This window comes from Corvus hawaiiensis, chromosome 3 (genome assembly GCF_020740725.1).
Source record: "Corvus hawaiiensis isolate bCorHaw1 chromosome 3, bCorHaw1.pri.cur, whole genome shotgun sequence".
Taxonomy (NCBI): Eukaryota; Metazoa; Chordata; class Aves; order Passeriformes; family Corvidae; genus Corvus; species Corvus hawaiiensis.
This window is the reverse complement of record NC_063215.1, coordinates 56,141,240-56,163,710: the sequence shown is the minus strand read 5'-3', so window position 1 is coordinate 56,163,710 and position 22,471 is coordinate 56,141,240. Positions and strand designations below refer to the sequence as shown.

Here is a 22,471-nt window from a genome sequence, read left to right as displayed (position 1 = left end):
CCAAATACAAGGCTACTACTTAAATATATGTGTATGAATGTCTACAGGGCCTGGTCAGTATGGAGTTAATATTCCTCACAGCAGTCTGCATGGTGCTTTGTATATACACATATATGCACAGAAACACAGGCCTATTTTATACATTTCTTTATATTTACTGGAAAAAAGAGCCCTTGAGACAGAGCTAGTTAAGCCTGCAAATCCAAACACTTTAAAGTCTGGAAATACTATTTTTGCGGAGTCTTTGAAATTTATGTGCCTTCAACCTGTGCACAGAATCAGACAAAAGCCCTGTGGAGAAATGGCTTGTGAGCACACAGTGAGGTATCTTAACTCAGGTGCACAGCACAGATGCTACTGTTGTGGGACCAACTATAAATCTTGCATTTTCTAATGTCAGAATGCCTACCTTTAGAAGCTGCAAAAAATCCTGCGTAACACATTTGTTGTATCAAATCTCCTGAAATGTTTGACCCTTTTCCTATCAGTACTGCAACACAGACTTGCTGCTCTGGCACTAGTGGAAGAATTTTATTTGCTACAGTGAGCAGCAGTTTGAAGCCACAGTACTCATGAGAGTCTGTGGCTGGTGGCACTCTGTGCTAGACTTGAAGAGTAGGGGAGGTGGGGGGAAGAAAGGACATGGGTCAGCTCACCCTTCTCCTCACACATGAGGGACACTGACCCTCCTTTGCAGGAGGAAAAGGTCACTGGAACCATGTACATAAATCATGGAGTGCTACAGGAAAAGCCAGACTCTCACATATTTTGTTTCTTTTCCCTTGCAAGACTGTATGAGGAAAATGTATGTCATCATCCTATAAATGTGCTGGGCTAAAATGACAACCTTTTGTCATTCTCATACATCCTTTCTATGAAGTTAAGAGAACGTCCATCCTTCCTCATATGCCTTCAGAAAAGTGAGCAGTGAGCAAAGGAAAAAACATCTAATTTGTTTGGGAAAAACATAAAACGGGAAAGCTGGGCTCTCTATACAATTATAGATCTGTGATAACTCCCAACACAGTTTATATATGCAATTATTTTGATGGTGTTATGAGCTGGACTCCTCAGAATATTGAGCAATTATGGCACCATCTTCCTGAGAGTTCCAGTGAGAGAAGTAGCAATTTTTTTTGATGTTTTACAAATCAGACATATATATGTATCTCCCTAGGGGACAGAGGATATATTTTAAGTCCAAATAAGTACAGTGCTGTGCACCCTTACTTCATGATACTTAGTATGTCATGATAATTTAGCATTGTTCAGCTAATGAATCATGTGGCTCAGATCATTTGTCACTGTGTAGTTGCTAAAATGAAAGAGAATTTCATGTAAACTCTCTCGGCAATTATACAACCACTACTAATAGCAAAAGGCAACATGCTTTCTCCTGATCATTATTATTGACAGCTGCAGACATTTCAGAACAACCTGTTACAATTAAAAGCAAATAGTTCTGTGAGCTTTGGAATTAATAGCCTAATTTCCAATGGATTTATATCTCATGGTTACAAGGCTAAGGGCTGATTATTTGCTGCAGGATGTTGCTATTCAGGAGGGAGTAATCCCTCAGGCTACAACAGTACTTTTTCCTTGCCCTGTGAAAGTTTTCTTACGGGCAGAACATTTAGTAACCTCTCTTGTTCTATCTGTTTAATCAGGTGTGAGTTCACACAGTATTCTCCCCCTTAGCTATGACATGTCCTGATTTATTAACCTCTATTCAGCCACTTCTTTTCATAAAACCTTCAGGAACAATTATCTTTGAGACCTCCTACCTTCTGCCAAATTCGGTTGAAATTGACCTATAAGTGCAGATGACTTAGCAGGCAGCCAGAGAGGCATGCACAAAAAGATCACAGTAGCCTCATTTCCTTAGGAGATCAGGCTAAAATCCAATTCAGCCATTTATTCAGACTCTGTCCTACTGCATCTACAGCCTGTGCTCCACTCAGAAACAGCACTTGTTGCTAATGGAAGCTGTCAATGACCCTGCATTGACAAACTGCCACCAAAGTGCTCTTGATGTGATTTATTCCTGCCGTCATTAACTTCACAGCCCACTAGCTGAAAGAAGGTGATGACTTCCCAGACAGACAGGAAAAGACAGGCAGAAATAGCAGCAGCAGGAGCAGACTCAGTGATGATGGGTGGAAACAGGTGATAGCCTGCACTCTCACTTCAGGACAGATATAGCACAACAGAGGATTTAAAAGGAAGTAGTTGTAAATTGGAAAGATGGGAATATAGGGAGATTCACAGAGCATTGTCAGGTTTCTACTTTTCTGGTTGTCTCTTACTCTTGGTTTATTCCTAATTCTCCTCATCCCAGCCTGAATATTTTACATCTTCATTCAGAAGCCTTACCTTTTTTTATGGTTTGCCTTGAAAAATCTGTCAAGCAACTCATGGAAGTGCCAAACGGCAAAAGCCTACTAGGAAACAGAAGGGCCATGTTTTCATGCCCCTTAACTGTCTAGCCAGGTGTTACACAGTTATCTGGCTTCTCCGGCCCCTATTAAAACGGTGTCATTGGCAGGGTCACAGGGGACTGAGATCATGGAGACAAAGCCAATACTGATTCATCATGACCTCTGAACAACTAGCAGCGGTCCCCTGGCACACTAACTGCTCTTGAAATCTGTTCCAGCCATGTGAAATCCCAAGGGACTAAAGGCATGCAGACATAGTGGTGATATCCCTTGCCTATGTGGTCTTACCTCCTGTGGAAGGGGGTTCCTGGGAGCTTAGCACTAGCACTCACACTTGCTCTCTGTTTCATTAAAATTCTCCACTTGATCCTTTCAGCATAGTGCCTTTGTAAAGCTAGCAATAAGTGTAGGAAATACATATTGAACTTTTCTATGTATTTGGTAAAGAAGAATTATCTTCTTTTATCATTAAAGCCTAGCTTGTTCTACTCGCTAAATAAAGACTGCAACAGCAAATGAGAAGCAACAAAAATGTAAAATACTACTTTAAAAAATAATTAAAATCTATAAATAACTTACTAGAAGAGCTGTATTTTCACTGCATATTAAGTTCTCTAAGTGAAGCATCAGTATTTACTGCATATTTGAATCACTACGCTCTAAACATTCAAATGACAAAGGAGACAAAAGGTTTATAAAAATCTCAGAAGAGTGACAGAAAAGCTAGGTGAAACTTTTTTAACAAAGACTCTAACTTATCAGCAAATGCTTCTTGGAAACCTTACATTTTACCATAAAACAATAAAACAAGCAAAAGAAAAATACAAATTCATGGATCCAATATCAGAGGAAAATGCACAGGAATTTTTTCAGTGAGTTTCAGACCAGGAATGGGGATGAGAAGGGGAGGTAATAAAAAGGTAGAACAGTTCCATGTGATCAATACTTTTGTTTCGGGTCTCATATGACTAAAAGCATGGTACCTGCTCACCTTTCACAGCGTGGTCCCATGTAGCCAGCTGGGCACTCATCGCATATTAATCCACGATGTTGGTCAAAATGACATGTTGGGCTGAAGCTGTATTGTTGATATTGAGAAAGAAGAGGGACAAGGAAGGAACATAAAGAAAAGATAGTTAGGAGCATAGCTCTCTTCCCACTTCAGAGATTGTTAATTAGCAAAACAGTGCCCAGGAAAAGTGATTCTGGTCTACGACATGGGGCTTAAGTTTGACTCCAGCAAACTGAATTTGGAATGACTCTGCTATTTCTGCCACACTGAATATAGAGCAGTGGATGGCAGCATCCCAATAGCCTGTTATTACGGGACTTGAGCCTGCCAGCGAGTGGTCTGGATACCATTAAAAAGGCAGGAATGTACAGCTGTTTGTTTGTGCCCCCGAGGGCCTGGCAAAACAGTCTGTGCCATAATGTGGCCCCTATATAAATCTTTCTGAAGGACAACCGATTAAAAGCTCAGTTAACTTTGTGTATATTCAGCTGTGAAAGGAGTGCAGTGAACAAGAAAGGGGAGGGGCAAAATGGGAAATATCTGGTACAGCTTTCCAGAGAGTGTATTTGAGTTTAATCAAGTGCCAGTGACCTCAAGCAACAGGCCACACAGGCACGTTGAAGTTTAAGAATAGTTTGCAGACCAGAAAGCTTTACCTCTTTGCTATGCTCTAATTATTTTGGGCTGGTTCAGGGTTTTTTTATCTTTTTTTATAAATAAGGATACATTAGCCATTTGCAAGCTCCACCTCTCAATGCCCGTGTTTAACTCCGAACTGTGCTCCTTCACTGTTAGCATTTTGCTTTCCATAATCTCTCTCCCTTAACACACTTTTCTGAAGAAATGTCCTGACACAATAAAAGATACTACACAGAAGTAGAGGCAATCTGTTCTTTTGTAATTCTGTAATGATTATTAGAGACAGAGACATATGAGCATCTTTATAAAGCCTCATCCAAATAATGGTAATCAATTCTGGTCAACCAAATAGAAAAATAGAAAAAGGAAAAAAAAGAAGAAATTAAAAGAATGTGAGTAGGTGCACAGTGGGGTAAGTATTTAAAGGGGGAAAACAAAGCACCTATCTGAAAAAAGATACTAAATTATCCTTTGTAACCTAGGAGAAGAGAATTTCAGAAGCAATAGAATTGCTCCAACAAAGACATCAGAAGGAAGGTATATTCAAGGTAAGAGTTCATGCTACAATAATAACAAATAGACATAATCCAATCTTGGATATATTAAAGCAGGATATAGCATGACAGTTTCTGGAAAGTAATAGGCCCAGGGAGGGCAGAAAAGCTTAATTAGCATCACTTAATGTGATTAGCTGCTGGTGACTAGACCTCACATCTCAGGAGTCATCCATCCTGTGATCTGTCCTCAGTTATTCTTTTTTCTGTGCTATCCCACAAATATGAGAGATCAGTAAGAAAAATGTGCGAAGGTCAGGTCCAATAAAAATAGACAGGTGCTGGGATTTCTCTCTTTCCCATAAGGATTGTGTTTGTGTCATTTTGCAATGTCATTTACTTAATAATAGATTCACAAATGGATGAAGAGTTGGAGAAACAATAATTGTTCATTCTATTCTATAATAGCAATGAAAGCACACATTATCATTGAATATAATCAGCAGCACCTGACTTAGTTCAAGTAAGTTCCTGCTTGTCAGTCCCAACCTCACTCTTTCCAAGAGCTTCATGGGAAACTCTGTAGAGATGCTATCACAGCTCATTATAGCATTGTACAAAACTGACTGTACCAAGGTTCCACCAAGAGCTCCCAATTTAACTGCATAAATTTAAAATATAATAATGATAATAATTATAAGGATGATAACGATGATAATAATGATAATGATAATGTACTTATTATTACCAAGCAATAATGATGAATAGCAGAATTTCCATGTTTTAAGGGTTGTGCTTAGACCTTCCTTCCTTGATTCTTTCTCTGACTTAAGAGTTTGACCATATTTCAACACTAAACATTAATATATTGAGAAATTCCCATCGGATTCTGTAAAGGAAATAATGATAGCCAGCTGAGAAAAGAGGAGTTTATCTTCCTGATTACTGAGAATCTCATTACTCTCTAGTGCTAAATACTAATGAACTGTGAGTATTGATTTGTCAAAACAAGCTTCAAAAAACTGTAGTCCCCGTCTTGATTTATCATCACTCTTTACAGTTTTCATACATGGTAACAACACTAATACCAGTCAGGACACAGGGTAAGTATGAATACACAGGATGGGTATGTATGGGATAAGTCTATGCTGGGAGACAGGGATTCCTAAATGCTTCCTAGTATGTTATAGGAAACATCTCCTGAGAATATGTTTGTGATTTAATTCTCCAAGAAAATACTAAAATTCTGAGACCAAACCAAATTCTTAGTTCACCTGCTATGAGATTACTCCTGACCTTCCCAGGCTGAGTGAGAGATCTATCTCTCATTTCCAGTGATAAAGCATTCCTGTCAGAGCCTTCATTACCCATAATAAATTTATGGCAACGTCAAGAGAAGAGCAATAATTATTCCAAACATCTATATTTGTTAGAAATTATGGAAAAAAACCCAAACAGTTCCTTTGAAACTGCTTGAGTTTTAAATGTTAGAATGTTAGAACAGTTTCTACAAGTGGTACGTTAACAAGAAGACATCGGACAAAGAAGTCAAGCGTTCATTGCATAGACCATTTATAACATGGGTATTGATCTCATCTGCATCACACAAGCACATATATGGAGATACATGTAAAAAGAAGAGACTACAACCCAGGATGTAGAAAACAAGCTTAGACAACTTAATTTTAGTTTCCTGATTTGGCCAAGTGCTCTTTGCTGACATATGGCAAGCCATTTATGACTCGTGCTTCAGAAAGCACATGATTGGCTTCAGTGACTGCATATGGAAACTCCTGCCATTAGGAAACAAGAAAGGGAATTAGCAGCAGCTAAATCCACTGAAGTCAACTAAAGAACAACACAATCACCACATCATTTCTACAATGGTCAGAACAGCTCTCCACTTTATGTGGCATTGCAAAGAAAAAGAGCCAAGTGCTGTGAGAACAGTGAAGGGAGCCACTGTAAACATCATAAAGAAATGAGACACTGTTATAAAATACAAAACCTATTTTTTAATAGAAACATATCTCACAGGCTCATTACATGGACAATATTCTCTATGCAGCAGGAACTAAGTATTAAGCTTAGAAACCTAAATGTCCTGTCATGTAATGTTAGGAATTAAATACTTTAGGAATTAAAATCTATACACAGCTATTTATAATAATTTGTACATGCAATTAGTCACTCGCTCAGTTACTCAGAAAGAACATGACACACTACATCTGTACAGTGACATGAACTTGGTAGAAGTTTATTTTTCACATGAAGGAATCTGAATTGTTTGCAAATATTATCCCTAGCATAAAAAAAATCACTAGCAGCTAAGTAAGAAGGCAAAAGAAGTACTTTAACAGCATACAGGTAACATATAAAATCTTTAAAATCTCTTTTTTCCTCATAAACAAATTTAGTAATTGGTCTAGAACTGTCACGTCATGAGAGCTTGACCCTTACAACGCGTTCTGCAAAGCTAAACTTTGACTCACACAGTTTCACAGTTCAAAGAACATTTATATTGTGTATTTGTTCTATACCTGTATTTTTCAAAAAAATTAAATATTAAAAAGGGGACTGCTAACTTCAGAAAAGGAAATTAAAGTGCCCAGAACTATGATGACTACATAATGGAGGTCTCCAGGCATTTTGCCAATCATAACCTAAATTCAATCTATTTGACTTGGATTGTTGCAGATCTACGCAAGACTGAAATGTGATAGTGTTTTCCCTTCTTTGTCAGCACAGTGTTCCCAAAGAAAAGAAAGATAATTAATTATGGATGCAAGGAAATACCAAGTAATGAGAATGTCAGAAGAACCATGCCTGAACAGCAGACATAATAAACCCATATATATATCTAATAAAACCAACTGAAGAGCTGTGTTAACAGGAAGGTAGGTTCCCATTCTACAGTCCCCTGGAACTTCTGCTCATAAGTGTTTAGACTATTCCTGCTCTGATCAGTGCAATTTTAATAGGATGCAATACCATAGACGAGATTCAGAACAGTTTTATCCAGGTACATCATGTAAAATGCTTTTGGTACTATTATTTTCCAGGTACTGCCTGTGGCAAAACCAACGAAAAAATGTTCATGCCACTTGGTCTATTAAGTTAAGTGATGGAGTAGCATAGACAAGCTTTTGTAATGAAGGAAACTTCGGTTCTTAGATCAGAATTTTGAATAACTTTTCACTTGTATTTTTATTTAATAAAATAAATTAACAGTATTTTTTCTGAGATATGCTGACAAAATATTTTCACTGCAAGATCTAAGGATGAATTTAAATTCCAAACAAATCACAGAATGTAGACTGAAAGAAAAGGAAAAGTAAAAGCAGAAAAAGCCCACAGAAAAAGCAGAAAAAGTCAAATTGGAAATTCAGCTTTAAATTCAGTTTTAAAACTAGAAACTACTACTCTTAAGGAGGACAGAAAAGCAAATGCTAGTTATTAATTTGAAAAGCATTCATCCATATTCTGTGTTGTTTTTTCTAGCTTAGTCTCATCCAGCTTTTGTCTTCATTTGCCTGTCAGTGGAATTAAGCACTCTGCCCAATTGTAAAAATAAAAGTTTATATTGCAGAATATATCATTTGATTGGAAGAAAAAAAATCTCCAGCACACTTGTAAAAATATAAATTAAGAAATTATGCAATTTACTAAGCAAAAAAGTGGAATATGCAATAAATATACAACTTACTTGTTAGAAGGTATATTTAGGGGGCAAGCACACAACTGACAGTCTTCAGCTGTCCCTTTAGTTGCATCACCATAGAAGCCAGGCAGGCATCTATCACAGTATGAACCACCCGTGTTGTGTCTGCAGTCCTAAACAGAAGATGTAAAGTACAAATTGACAATTAGACAATTTGCATATGGAAAAAGGTTTGCAACATTTATTCTTATTTTCTGCTGCTTACTGAGAAACAGTTCTACAGGTTAGCAGTCACAATCACTGCTTCATATGCTCTTGTGGGTAACTTTTTTTTAATGTAAAACAAAAAGAATATTTAACAGAAAACCTTTAAATTTACCCCACACAACAGTTGTATTATTGTTTTAGCTTGCTTAAAGAAAACCAACTTTCAAAGCATTTGCAGTTTAGCATTGCAGTCTTGCAACAGGCGTATTTTGTGACAAACTGTTTTTAGATGTTGATTCCAAAACTACAGCCCAGACTATATAATTTATAAAAATGAATTATACATTTGACATGTAAGTGCATTAGTTCATTTTACAAGGTATGTGGCTAGCAGTATTTGTAAACAGTATCAAAGCCTGAATTAATTAATGCTTATTTGCTAGAATAGAATCTTGCCTCTATTTCGAGAGCAGAAGCAAGGACAAGTATACTGTGTATAGGGTGCTTTCCAACAGTTTGTGTTCATTCGTGTGACTGCATAATAGGAGAAAAATTAAACTGAGCATATGAAACATGGAGTATAAAAATGGCAATACTAGATTTGAATTTTTGTATATAGCTTTTGGCTGATCTCAAATTAAACAATCTTTTAGCAGAATGGAAATCGGTCGTGTGAGAAAAGGCTTCCCATGATAACTTGTAAGAACCAAGTTTTAAAGAGTAATTACCCTTCCTATTCTTCTTCCCTCTCACCATATAGGACTTAGAAATTCTAAATAATTTCACAGAATCCATAATAGATTCAGAAAATTACTTTTCTGCCTTAATATGTTTCCTTTCTTCCCCCTACATTATTAGCATACCACACTATTCCTTTCACTTCTATTTACCACAAGATACCCAAGTGTAGCCCTTTCACAATGAAAAAACAGAGAAAGTAACAGGAATGATTTTGGACTTTGAATGCCATATTGATGTGCTTGGGATGGACTGAAAAAAGGATTGGAAAAGAATATATCAACTTCAAAAGGCCAAAATGAAAGCCATGAGAGAGATTTTTGTTAATGGGGTATGTTCTGCTGTGTTTTAGATAATGGGCCAGATCAAATCTAGAATGTTTCATCCAAGCTGCAGCTTAAGAACTCTGGAGGTTTGTTTTTGTTTATTTTGTTGGTTTGGGTTTTTTTAATTGTGGGAACTTTCAAACTTATGATTTAATTGAAAATTTTTTTTAAGAACACTTTAGCGTTGTGTTATCGTTTTAGTAAGCCACGCATATGGTACTGATTGCTATTTAACAGCCTTACTGTCTGGAAGACGTAATTTATCCTCAATAAGGAAACAGTGATTCCTTCTTCACAGCTTTCCAGGATTGCAATAATTTGTACAATGCTTTTTTGCACTGTGCTCTGCAACTGGGCAGCTGAAAAAGCACAATACCCTTTATAGTCATGAGGGCATCAGAGTCCAAAGCATTTGCCTCCAGAAATGCTGTTTGTTGTTTTAGAGGGCGCATTCTTACTACTAGTGCATACTATCAGCACATATTTGAAATTAAAGCCTTAATCACAATACTATACTTTAACATAATTTGTAGATTGTGATCTAATGCCAACTTGTTGAAACACTTAATCAATTAAAATTATGGCTCTAGAACAGTCAGCTGGGTTAAAATTGACTTCCATAAGTTAATTAATCCATTTGATTGATATTTCAAGTGCTGACATTCAAAAATAATCTACCAACCACACAAAAAAAAGTAGCTGGGAACAATATGCTTTTAAAAGAAGATGTGAAAAAAAAAATTTAAATGTTTCAAAAGAAAAATCCTTTGCAATTCAAGTTTTTTAAGACATTATGTCAAATTATTTGTACTTTTTCTGAAAAATAATGGATTCTTCTTTTGTGATAAGTTTAGCTTTAAATATCCTCAGACATATCTTAATGTTTTTGAAGAATATGAACAGTTTCTATGTCAAGGGTGTTATTAAAGTGAGAGAAGCTAATACACTACTTTAAAGCTTCACATCTCTTGCTGAGTGGTATTTGCAGCTTCTGCTTTTTTTTAAAGTAAAACACCTGAAACCTTCCATTTTGTAGGAAAACATTTCTTGTTACAAAGACCTGACCACCTTCACTTTGATGAAGTATTTTCTGGCACTTTAACGTCAGTCATTTCCATGTACTATGTCTAATCCTACTCAATCCAGACCTCTGTGTTTACTTCCTCACAATCACAGAATGATGGAATATCCATAGCTGGTAGGATCATCAAGTCCAACTCCTGTTCCTGTGCAGGACTCCCCAAGAGTCACACCACGTGCCTGAGAGCATTGTCCAAACACCTCTTGAGGTCTGTCAGGCTTGGCGCTGTGATCACTTCCCTGGGAAGCCTGTTCCATTGCTCAACCACCCTGTGGGTGAAGAACATTTTTCTAATATCCAAGATAATCCTCCCCTGACACAACTCCAGGCCATTCCTTTGAGTCCTGTCATTGGTCACCACAGAGCAGAGATCAGTAGCTGCCTCTGCTCTTCCCCACATGAGGAAGTTGTAACTGCAATGAGGTCTCCCTCAGTCTCCTCCAGGCTGAACAGACCAAGTGACTTCAGCCACTCATCATATGGCTTCAGCTCAAGGCCCTTCACCATCTTTGTAGTCATGCTTTGGACACTCTCTAATAGCTAAATGTCTCTTTTATGTTGTGGTACCCAAAACTGCACACAATATTCAAGGTGAGGCCGCCCCAGTGCAGAGCAGTGCAGGACAATCCCCTCCCTTGCCTGGCTGGCGATGCTTTGTCTGATGCACCCCAGGACATACTGGGCCCTCCTGGCTGTCAGGGTACTGCTGACTCAAGTTCAATGGGACCCCTAGGTCCCTTTCCATGGCACTGTTTTCCAGCCTCTCAATCCCCAGTCTGTACATACTTCCAAGGCTGCCCCATCCCAGGTGCAGAAATCCAGCACTTTTCTTTGTCAAGCTTCTTTTGGTTGGTGATTGATCAGCCCTCTAATTTGTCAAGGTCCCTCTGCAGGGCCTCTCTGCCCTCAAAGGAGTCAACAGCTTCACTCAATTCAGTAACACTGGCAAACTTACTTAGTATCCCTTTGAGTTCTGCTTATCAAGATGTTGAAGAGCACAAGACCAAGGATGGAGCCCTGTGGAACCCCACTAGTGACAGGTCCCCAGTCTGAAGTTCCCCCATTCACTACAACCCTTTGTGCCTCACCCATGAGCCAGTTGCTCACCCATCTCATGATGTGTTTATCCAGCTGAGTGCTGGACATTTTGTCCAGAAGTATCCTGTGAGAAACAGTATGAAAAGATTTACTGAAATCCAGGAAGATTACATTAACTGGCTGCCCTTGATCACCTATGTGGATTACCTTTCCACAAAAGGAAATTAAATTTGATAAACTGGATTTTCCCCTCATGAAGCCATTCTGGCTGTGACTGATCATCCTTCAGGTATTTTTCAATACCTCCCAGAAAAATCTTCTCCATAATTTTGCCATACACTGAAGTGAGATTGACAGGCCTACAGTTTCCATGCCATCCTTCTCAACCTTTTTGAAAATTCAGATGTTAGCCAGCTTTCTCTCAACTAGGGCCTTTCCATGTTCCCAAGGCTGTTCAAAAATCATTGAGAGAGGGCTCAGGATGACATCAGCCAGCTCTTTGAGTATTCTTGGAAGAATCCCATCAGGTCCCATAGACTTACATGGATCCAGTAGACCCCACACTAATTCAGGGTACACTGGGAGTTTATCACGCTCACAGCCATGGTCCTTCAGCTCAAGGCATGGGGACCCTTTTAGCCCATCACCAGTGTCAGAGACAAAGGCAAAGAAAGAATTAAACATCTCTGCCTTGCCTATGTTCCTGTTTATGAGGGGACCATCCTCATCCTGTAGTGGGCTGATGTTATTTCTGCACTGCCTTTTGCTATTAACCTATTTAAAAAACCTATTATTACTGGCCCCCATACTTCCATCCAGCTTCAACTCCAGCTGAGCTTTGACTACACAAATTTTCCCCCTAGAGTGGCAAGCAGCATTTCTGTATTCCTCCCATATCACCTGACCTTGCTTCCACAGCATGCACCTTTTTTGCCTTATCTCCAAAATAAGATCCCTGCTCAGACAAGCTGGCCTTCTGTCTGTTTGACTTCTGACATTTTGGAATTGCCTGCTCTTATGCCCTTCGGAGGCAGTGCATAAAAAGTGACTAGTACTGATGGTTCCCAGCATGTTCAAAAGCAATGAATCAATATTTGAATTTAAAAACAAACAAAAAAGAGAACCCCACACATATAGGACCAAAATCTGAGCATACCTTCCACTGTGTATGTTAGAATTTATCTGAGAAATAATGATCTCACGTATCCTACACTTTTCTCCCTGAGCCAGTTTGGACCTTACAGGACAAAGAACAAAAATTATGTAGCATGTGTACATGACCTGATCTGCTGTTCTCTTCAGTGATACATCAAACTTTATGCTACTCTGCCACATTTACAGATCAGTACTTTAAGTACTGAAGTAGACAAGTCCTTCTAAAAATATTATGAACACTCATGAAAAATGTGTGCTTTCTTGATATCAATTGGCTGAATCTCAGTTTGACACTTGCCAAATGCACAGCAATGGTTTTGAACATCACCCAGTTTGAGCAATGTCTAATTACACTGAGATTATTTCCTTAAACATGCGTAAGCCTCTGATGTCTTAATTTCACATTACAGGAAAACTGTACTGGTTTTTTTAATGTCATGAGACTGGGTATAAAATAGATCATTATCAACTTCTCTAAACTGCTCAGTATGTTATATCTGCTTTCTTTTTATTCCCATGGAAATATAGGTTGTTCCAACACATTGATCTAGTGGTTTGGTAAAATACATGCTTTCTTTCACAGATCCATAGACTTGTGGCCAGGAACAATTTTATGTCCAAATACTTATGTTTTCAAATTCCACCTATTGTATCTCACACTATTTTGAATGCATTAATTTTCTGGACATCTTTTACTTCTAAACACTAACGCTGTCTGGTTCATTAATTGTTGTCTTCCCTGATGGGGGAGACGTTCAGATTTTTGCCAGGAGAAAAAAGGAGGCAAATGGGACTTCATGCTTCTCAGTCTCCAGAGAGGTGTTTATTAATTCTTATCTAAGGGGTACAAGCCACTGGCATGGCTTAGACATAGCACAGAGCAGAGAATGCAGCAAGAAGACAGCTTATCAAGATCTCACAGCCTGTTTGCAGGTAAATTACCCAATGAAAGCTTAAAACACAAGATATTTTCACTTTTTTACCAATGTCCAACAAGTTCCTAAATCCTGTAGACAGGAACTGAGGAATTCTGTATCCAATCATCCCAAACCACTATTGCTGCAAAATATGGAGTTAGTGAAGAAGGAGAAAGAAGCTTTTAACTACAACTTATCCTCCATTTTGAGGTTTTCTACTTTTATCTATTTACTATGCAAATAGACCTAAAAACTCTAAATTTTCACCCTGTGATAATCTCACATAGTATTCTATCACCTAATTCACACCATTGTAGATTCAAATTCTTCCCAGAGGCTAGGCAAATTTTCCCATGGACAAAGGTCAAAACCAGTACTGTCTGGGGGGGTAAAACCTTTCAAAACAGGCAGAGAAATATTCTCTGCATTCTAGGTTCCCACATACACCTTACTTCAGTTAGACAAGCTCTGTGTAATTAAAACAGTAGAATTTATTTTTGTCCAAAAGTTTGTGTATGACTCAGACCTTGTTCCCCACAAACTTCCTTGCTGATGTCCTGGTGTGCATTTTCCACTATTTCCTACTGAGCCAGCTCTCCTTTTTTGGAAGAAACCAAATGAACTTCTGTATGCCCAATATCAGGGAACCCTAAATTCACACTGAAAGCCACTTCTGCGTATGCAGCTGAGTGTATATGAATATGGAAAGAAACATTTAGAATAGAATGCTAGTGGTGAATCTAAAACCTTACACAGGGATTATGACAGAGTCCAAGATAGCACTTGTGGCATGCTGCTGCCTTCCTCAGGATACCTGTCACAGAGACAACCAGGGAAGCTGTTAAAGCCAGCTAAAGAGAGTAAGCCTCGGTGCCTATTTTAGTATATTCCTGAGCTGTCTAGACCAGACAACGGTATTCTGTCTTTGGATGCATGAATAAGCTCTGTTAGCATTTTCAAACTACCGTAATGTCAAGATGACACAGACAATTCCCTTTCTTGGTGTTACAATACAAATGTAATCAGGATGTTGCAGAGGCTTTACGTATCTTCACTTGAGTGAGAGCCTGTACTGCAATTAGCTAGGACATATCATTTGGTTATGGTGTATTTGAAGATGAGTAAAGACATTTTGTCGTTCTTGTGATGAGCACTGTCTAAAGCACATGTCCACCACCACTGATACCAGCCTCATCCTACATGGGGTATGCTGTTTATACACAGAGGAATACAGTACGGAAAGAACGCCACTGGGGACTGCCCACTTAGGCAATTTGATCATATCTTTGGGGAGAAAGGTCTACTTTCTCTGGGCTTACTAATAGGAACATAGTATCCTGCAATGAATGAAACACCTTGAAATGTGCTTGTTTTTTACAAGGTTTAGGTTTAACCAATCTTCTAAAGCTACTGTGAATGTGTGTGTGTAATAGTACAAAAGAATATTTCTGAATGTTCGAAATTGCCCTATGTACCAAAGCAGTTATGTATATCACAGTGGTAATGAGAACGAGGTATCATGCAGCTCTCTATGGCTGCTGTGGGGATCAAAGGGCTTTGCAGGTTACTGCAAGATATACGTTGAAATGAGCTTTTTCAACAGGCCTGTGTCGAAGCAGATGATTTGAGCTTTTATCATGAGTCAAAAACACATTTCAGCTTCTTTTCAACTACATTTCAAAGCTAAGAAAGAGCAAAAAGAAGTATCATATCAGTAAATTAGGTGCCTAAATTGTCTGTTGTATTACTGAAAAAACACCATGAATAATAATAAGGAGGCCAAAAGGCTGTGTAAACCTCAATAGAAAGAATGCCTTTGATGTGAAACATTTCTCTTTTTCAGCATTCAGACTTTTCTCTCTTTCACTTCAAAAGGCTTATGATCCAAATTGAATAGCAGCATTTAATAGCCTGCATGGATACTAACCGATCTGACTTACAGTGCTTTCAAAGCTGTAAGAAAATCCAGAACTGATTTTAAGCTCCCTGTGCGCCTCTTCTCTATAGCCTGATCTAGTATAAACTACAGAACACATAAAATAGAGACTGCTTGATAACATGTATAGATGAAAGTGCATCTTCAGCTGGTTATTTTCCACTTCCTTGTCAGTGCTGCGTTATCTTACACCAGCACCCTTGAAACATCAGAAGGGGGAGCTCCACTGTCTGAGTCAACAGTTCACATCAGCCAAACAGCACAAAAAGCAATATGCAGCTACGTGGCCTTCTCTTTCATCCAGGCTGGTGCCACAGACAAAAATAAAGAGGGAAGCTGTGCAGGGGCTAAAACTTGAAGACACAGAAGCCAACAACATTAGAACTTATATCTGGCTATGTACCCCTAAGCAAAACAGTCAACAGTTATGGCATACCTTAAACAAGATTCTTCCTTCCCTTTCTCTCCTGTTAATTGATTTTATCCCACATTGATATTATAAACATTGTAGCTGGAGAATATGGTTATTAATGCAAAAAATTTTTGTCAGGAAACACAAATCCATATTACCCTAGTGATAAACATTTTTCCTGAGTATTAAGTGAAGGATTCAAAACATGACTGTCATGTCAAACATGTTTTTCATTCTAGGTACTTCTTTGAGGCTTAGAGTATAATTAAATTGAGAATAATTTTAAGCTCCTATTCATGAAAAAGCAATTTGAAAAATTCACTGATCCACACATTAAGGACATCTTGTTTTGCACTGCAATGCAATTAAACATCTTCTATGAGCAAAACAGGAAGAACAGTAATAATTCTAAGTGCCAAATTATATTGGAAAAAGCGTGAATTTTCATTTTGGCATTTTCCCAGCAGGTTTTTCTTAAGGAAATAAAAGGGAACACTTAGAAACATGCACATTACAGAGTCTGCTTGAAATTCTGCAGGGAAATGAGAGCATATCCCACTAAACTGGGACTGGCTTAAATTGTGTTTCTGCAAGACTAATGAAATTAGACATGTTGTTTCAAGCTTCATGCCATGTCAGACAATATAAACTAAAAATGCCCTTGAGTCAATCAGAACAGTACATTCAGCATAATTCACCCATTCCAAAAGGCTACTGAACAGGCTGGAAACAGTGGTGTGCTGGTAGGCTTACTATGGATAATATCACAGATTTAATTGCTGAATTAGTAGGTAACTACATAAAATCTCCATAGTCTACAAGGAAAAAAAAAATCTGATTTATCTGAGATCATATGCTTTTATTACTTTTCTGAAGTACAGTTCATTAAGTGTTCCTTCAAGGTTTACTATGAATTTAGTAGAATTTAGAATTTAGAAGAAGGAAGACATTAACAATATCTTCCCATCAAACTAGTACAGAATTTATGAAGTTACCTGCTACATACTATAAATTGAATGTATTGCAGGAGACAAATAGGAGAAGAAGATAAATCTTGCAAGAAAAAGCATTCATACATCTGCTGCTTTCTGCATGCCATACCTTAATACTATTGATTCTATTCTAAAACATAGATCCTATGTGATAAATAAAATCTTTTTTTTTTTTAATTGTTAAAGATACCAGATCTTGGTATAAGAGGATCCTTAACCACAACATAAAGATCTCTTCTGTTACTCTCCGGCTTTTTTCTTCTTGATTATTTCAGGTCTCAGAGGTCACTAATCCAATTGCACAGGTTTATTGAAGTGATGTTGGCCATGTCCATTGTTTCCCGTAGTGACACTTACCAGGCACGCTCCCGTGATGTCATCACACATGTCTGCATGACCAAAACACGTACATGGTGCACAGACTCCACCAAAAACTGTGCCATTTACACGCCTGTGTCGAGGCCAGCATGACTGCAAGATAAGTTAGATAAAAACTTAGATAAACTCTTGCTTGAACAGATGAAGCAATGGGATTTTAAAAATTTTGTTGGATTCGATGCTTGCAAACACAAAAAACATACTTGCCAAATGAATAAAAATACCAACATTTCTCTAGAAAATTCTTCTTTCTGGTGCTGTGGCTTTGCACTGACCTTAGCCTTAGTGACAGATGTGAGATTAGAGGAAGCCTTAACTTGATCGTTCTTCTGAAATGGTAAAATAAAGCAGAGAAATGAAGAACTGAAATATGACAGCATCAAAGCAAGAGGTACAGACTGAAAAACAGCCAGAAGGTGAAATACTGAAGGAGAGAGAAGGGGGAAAAATCCTCAAAACACCAAAAATGTTTTCTGAGAAGTTCAGGCACAAAGAGCAATTAAAATACCATTTTGTCTTGTTAGGACTCCAGCTAAAGGCTACACTGAAATGAAGCACAGGCTGAAACCAAGGCCATCCTTTTATTTACAAATTGTGCTCCTTAAAGGATAGTAATTTCCCTCTAAGAAACTGCTCTGATTTTTTAAATTTCTTTTTTAAATCTAAAATTCAAATCAATATTAAATGCATGGCCAGTAGTTTTGTAGGAAGGGTGACACCATACAACTGTGATTCATCAGCAAAAATTCAGCTACTCCATTTGCTCATAATAAGATGTCAAGCAGCAGTCTTCCCTACTATATATCTCACAAATGGCTTTATAGTTTTTGCAAACTATCCTTCTACAGTAAGACTGCTCATGTGATCCAATAATTTTGCATTAGATAAAAAAGCACATGACAGAGTTATGACCTTCAAAAGCATCTGGATAATGCAAAGAGAAAATTTTTCACTGACAGAATACCAGAAGTATCATTTAATAAAAGCAATCTTTTCCACTTCATATACACGCTTCAAAAACGTAACAAACAGGCTCTTCTTTATACAAATAAACATGTCCCTTTTTGTCTTACTCTTGAAAAATGTGAAAGTAATCTAAAGATTAATTGGAATTATTCTTTAAAAAAACATTCCAAAAGCTGAGACATTATCCTTGTTTTTCCTTCTTTACATTCTTGGTTACACGATCCTAAAAAATCCCCATCCAGAGTTACAAAATCCAAAACCTAAAACCAGGTTAAAAGATATTGTATTTTTCTTTCTGTGGCATGAGATGCAAGTGGTTTCTGCATAAATCCATAAATCTTCTTCCTCTGTTGGTGACTGAAAATAATGTTCTCGTGCACAGATACACATGATATTGCTCAAGACAAGGCTCTAAAAGTCACTAATTTTAAGAACTTAGACATGAAATATCAATATCAGGGCTTAGAACAGAACTAAAAGATTACAGATTGAGATCTTAAGAAATTACGTAACATTCAAAAGTCAGGAAAGTTCTTGCTCATCATTGTGATGCACGTTAAACACAACTTCTTCTGAAGCAGAAGTAAAAGAGTACAGAGAATGGGAAAAAATCTGAGGGAGAAGAGCAATTAGATATGAAGATGTTGACAAAGGCAAGAAAATTCATGAGTGGAGCACAGTAACTATCACAAAGGAAACCAACTGGTATTAGAAATCTAAAATTTTATCTGCTTTACCTGTGCCTATGCAATTCTGTGTTCATACACATGCAAAAATGTAAGAATTTTATTTGGCCAGAATCTTGTAAAAAATAAACTCCAAATTTATATAATGGAACAATCTTAAAAGAGACAGCATGATTTAAATGGGATTTATTGTCTTTGGAAGACTGATCATGCCAAAACATTCATAGCACAAAAATAAGTAAAAAATAGTTGTTTTTAGTGCTGCAGCATCTGTGCCAGGTACTGTAACATCATTATGCAGGAGAAAAATACATACATTAAATTAAATAATGAAGAGAAAATGGAACTGAAAAACTGCACAAAATCAATAAAAATGAAACTCTGCTAGGTTGAAACTGGTAGAAGTAAAATGCTGGACAAGGTTGAAAGTATTCAGAAGAAGGAACAAAAATGGTAACTGAAAAAAAAAAAGGAAAAGACACTTTCAACTTCTCTTTCCATACTTTGCTAGCTACTGTCTGTCTGGAAATCTAAAAGTTCTCCTTTTTACCTATGCCCACTAGCATACATAGAAACTTTAAATTGGCAGCTATATATATGTGCTTTCTCTTGTGGAGTATGATCTTAAGTATGTATCAAATTTCAGGGACTGTTTATGATTGAAGAGAAGGTTTAGCACTGAAGGACACAATGCTGGACAGATAGTTTCAGCAACACCAAGACAGGAATTCTACCCAAGTTCTTCAGCTTCTGCAACAAAAGTAGATATTGAAATATCTGCAACTAGGGCTTTTCCAATTGCTCTTTTGGACATCACACCTAAATCTGCACTGGGAGAATAAATGGACAAGTGAAAAAAAAGTGTGAAGCACAATGATACTGCATCCAGCACTTCTCTTAAAATAACTGAACAGACAGACAGTGGCCAGGCTTTAAAATTATTTCTCAGCCGAGGTAAAAACTATTCTTCTCCAGTTATTTTTCCATCTGTACCATTTTGGAAGTGATAGGAATATCCAATAATTCCTTCAGGCCTTCTTTCTACATTAGTTCATCTAGCCCCAGCAACAAGCAACCACATTTGGCATGAGACTAGACCCTAAGCCCTAAATATCACATATAAGCATGAAAATTTTTAAAGAAAAAAAGAGTTGACAAGCAAATGCCTAGAGTGCCTGTGTAAATGGCATACTGTTTGTAGTTTTGTGAAGCAGAGCATCTCGGTGTTTGAAACTATTTCCTTAAAGGCAAAGCTTTTGAAGAATTTCTCTTGGCTCCTATTTACCCCAAGCTATGCCCACGTGAGGTAGTTAATCATACGTATACTTGTACAAACACATTCTGTGTGAACTAATGGATTTGTTAGGGAAGTGGGTATTTTTCTGAGCACGTGTCTACGTTATTATCTGTAACAGGAGCAAAATAAAGGGACACAATCCTTAGAAGAACACACATGCAATTCTCAACAACTCCAAGGCAAATGGCAAAGCCCTGGGAAAACAAAAGAGGAAACTCAACCCCATTAACTCAAATAATTTGATCTGGCTTTGTTGTGCACAGGTCAGATAACTGCCATTTTCCTTCTACAGATGACAGGTTCATCCATTAACAATTGGCTGAAGAGTACAAATATTGCTTTCACTTCCTTTTTATTAACCAAAATGTCTTTTCATAAGTTAGAAATCACCACAGAGGCGTAGAACTTCAGATTTTAAATATTATCAAATATAATGAACCGTCACCTGGAAATAAAGGTAACTAGTCAAGCCATGGCAAATTCCTAACAGGAATGGACAGCTCTCTTACTATTTTCTACCAACACAGGTCCACTGTCTGCTTTCAGCTATCATGGTGTTAACAACATCAAACTAGACTGCATCATGATACTCACCTCACAGGAGGTACCATCATAGCCTGGAGGACACTCACACAACTCCACTGCAGATGCTGTCCTTCTCCCCCTCAAAGTGTGGTCAGCAGCTTCCATAATAACACTTCTTATTCTGGATGTAACAGAAGTTAAACAGGCAAAATAGCAAATTAGATGGATATGTGCAGCTGAATGCAACAAACACTTTATAGTGGCATGCAGTGCCCTGTTTCTGTCTTCCTGCTTAAAAATAAGGAGGTTTTCATATTCCTGTATTTCTTCCTAAACTATATGTCTGTTACTATTTTTGTTCATCATGTGAGGGAGACTATGGTCAGATACCCACTGATAAAAATAGATTTCAAAAGTCTCACAGCACTGCACCAGGAGATGGAAGGCTATTCCTGGCCTGCAAGCCACATGTGCCAACTTGCATTGCAGCTGCATATAGAGCAAATCTGACACTAAGCACGGTCTTCAAAATTTATGAACCTCTAGTCCAGCTTTCTAAAATATTACATTACTAAGTTTTGAATTTTTTTACCCTTGAGATTTGACCTCTGAAAAGATGTGAGCCCTGTCCAGAAGGATTGAGGGTCTAAGTATTATGCATATGAAAGAAAAATGAATGTGCATGAAAGAAAAAGGAAATCTTCTGCCATATACCCTGGTCTCCCCAATGACAGAGAAAAAAGTGCCAAACAGCCATTGTTTAGGTGAACACTGACCATGATTTTATTTCAAAAGCATGGAAGTATGATGAGAGAAACAACAGAAGTCTTTTGATAATCTTACAGCTATTATCAGAAACAGATGTAGTTTACCTCAAGAGCCTCCTTCTGGGGAAAGAAACTGGGATTTGAGAGTTTAATACTTATGAAAATTCAAAGGAATATTAAGGTATTACAGAGGCTAAATTACTTCTATTTTCATCCAGTAATCTTAACAGAGTGTTTGATAACTAGAGCTACTTGAAGAGCTTGTTTTGAAGTCGTCTTCAGCAGAAAACACCTTTCTATCATGACATACATTTTGTTAAAAAGTAATTAATTTTCTTTGGAAAACTTGAACTGGTTTTTTTCCTCTTCATAATAGGGCATTTATCTTTTGGCTGCAAAAAAATCCTGAAAATTATTTGGATGACCTTGGACAAGAAAACATCCAAGAAAAATATTTTGTCGTTACTGCAGTGGTTGGAGGAAAGCTTAAGACAGAATATTTTCCCACTAGATTTCATGACTACTCCAAAAAAGACAGACATGAAAGGTAATGGGAAAAATGGGGAAGATTTCTGAAATTAAGATAGACACTTCAGAAAAACAGAAATTTTACCACCACTAGGAATATGACTGGACTTTGGAGGAACTACCATTGTCTGTAATGCAGCTAGAAACATCAATCCAATTTGGTGATACAAGAACCTCTGTAAAAGGTTCTTGATACTGTTTTAAGAGAAGGATGCTTATTCCTACCCAGATCTTCAGTAAATTCTCTCTCACTTTTCAGTATACCCCCTTCACTCCAT

The 22,471-nt window shown here is 37.5% G+C and overlaps 1 protein-coding gene across 4 annotated transcripts in view; it reads right to left on the bottom strand.

Annotated features, from left to right (window-relative positions):
• The window catches only part of LAMA2 (laminin subunit alpha 2), a 345,325-nt gene that overhangs the window by 134,922 nt on the left and 187,932 nt on the right, over positions 1–22,471 (bottom strand). For all 4 annotated transcript variants that reach the window (XM_048296906.1, XM_048296908.1, XM_048296907.1 and 1 more), the window contains exons 15-18: positions 20,968–21,079; positions 17,404–17,517; positions 8,290–8,417; positions 3,430–3,516 (exon numbers count right to left, since the gene is read on the bottom strand). In XM_048296906.1, coding sequence (XP_048152863.1) covers positions 3,430–3,516; positions 8,290–8,417; positions 17,404–17,517; positions 20,968–21,079 — 441 coding nt within the window. The remainder of the gene's footprint in view (positions 1–3,429; positions 3,517–8,289; positions 8,418–17,403; positions 17,518–20,967; positions 21,080–22,471) is intronic.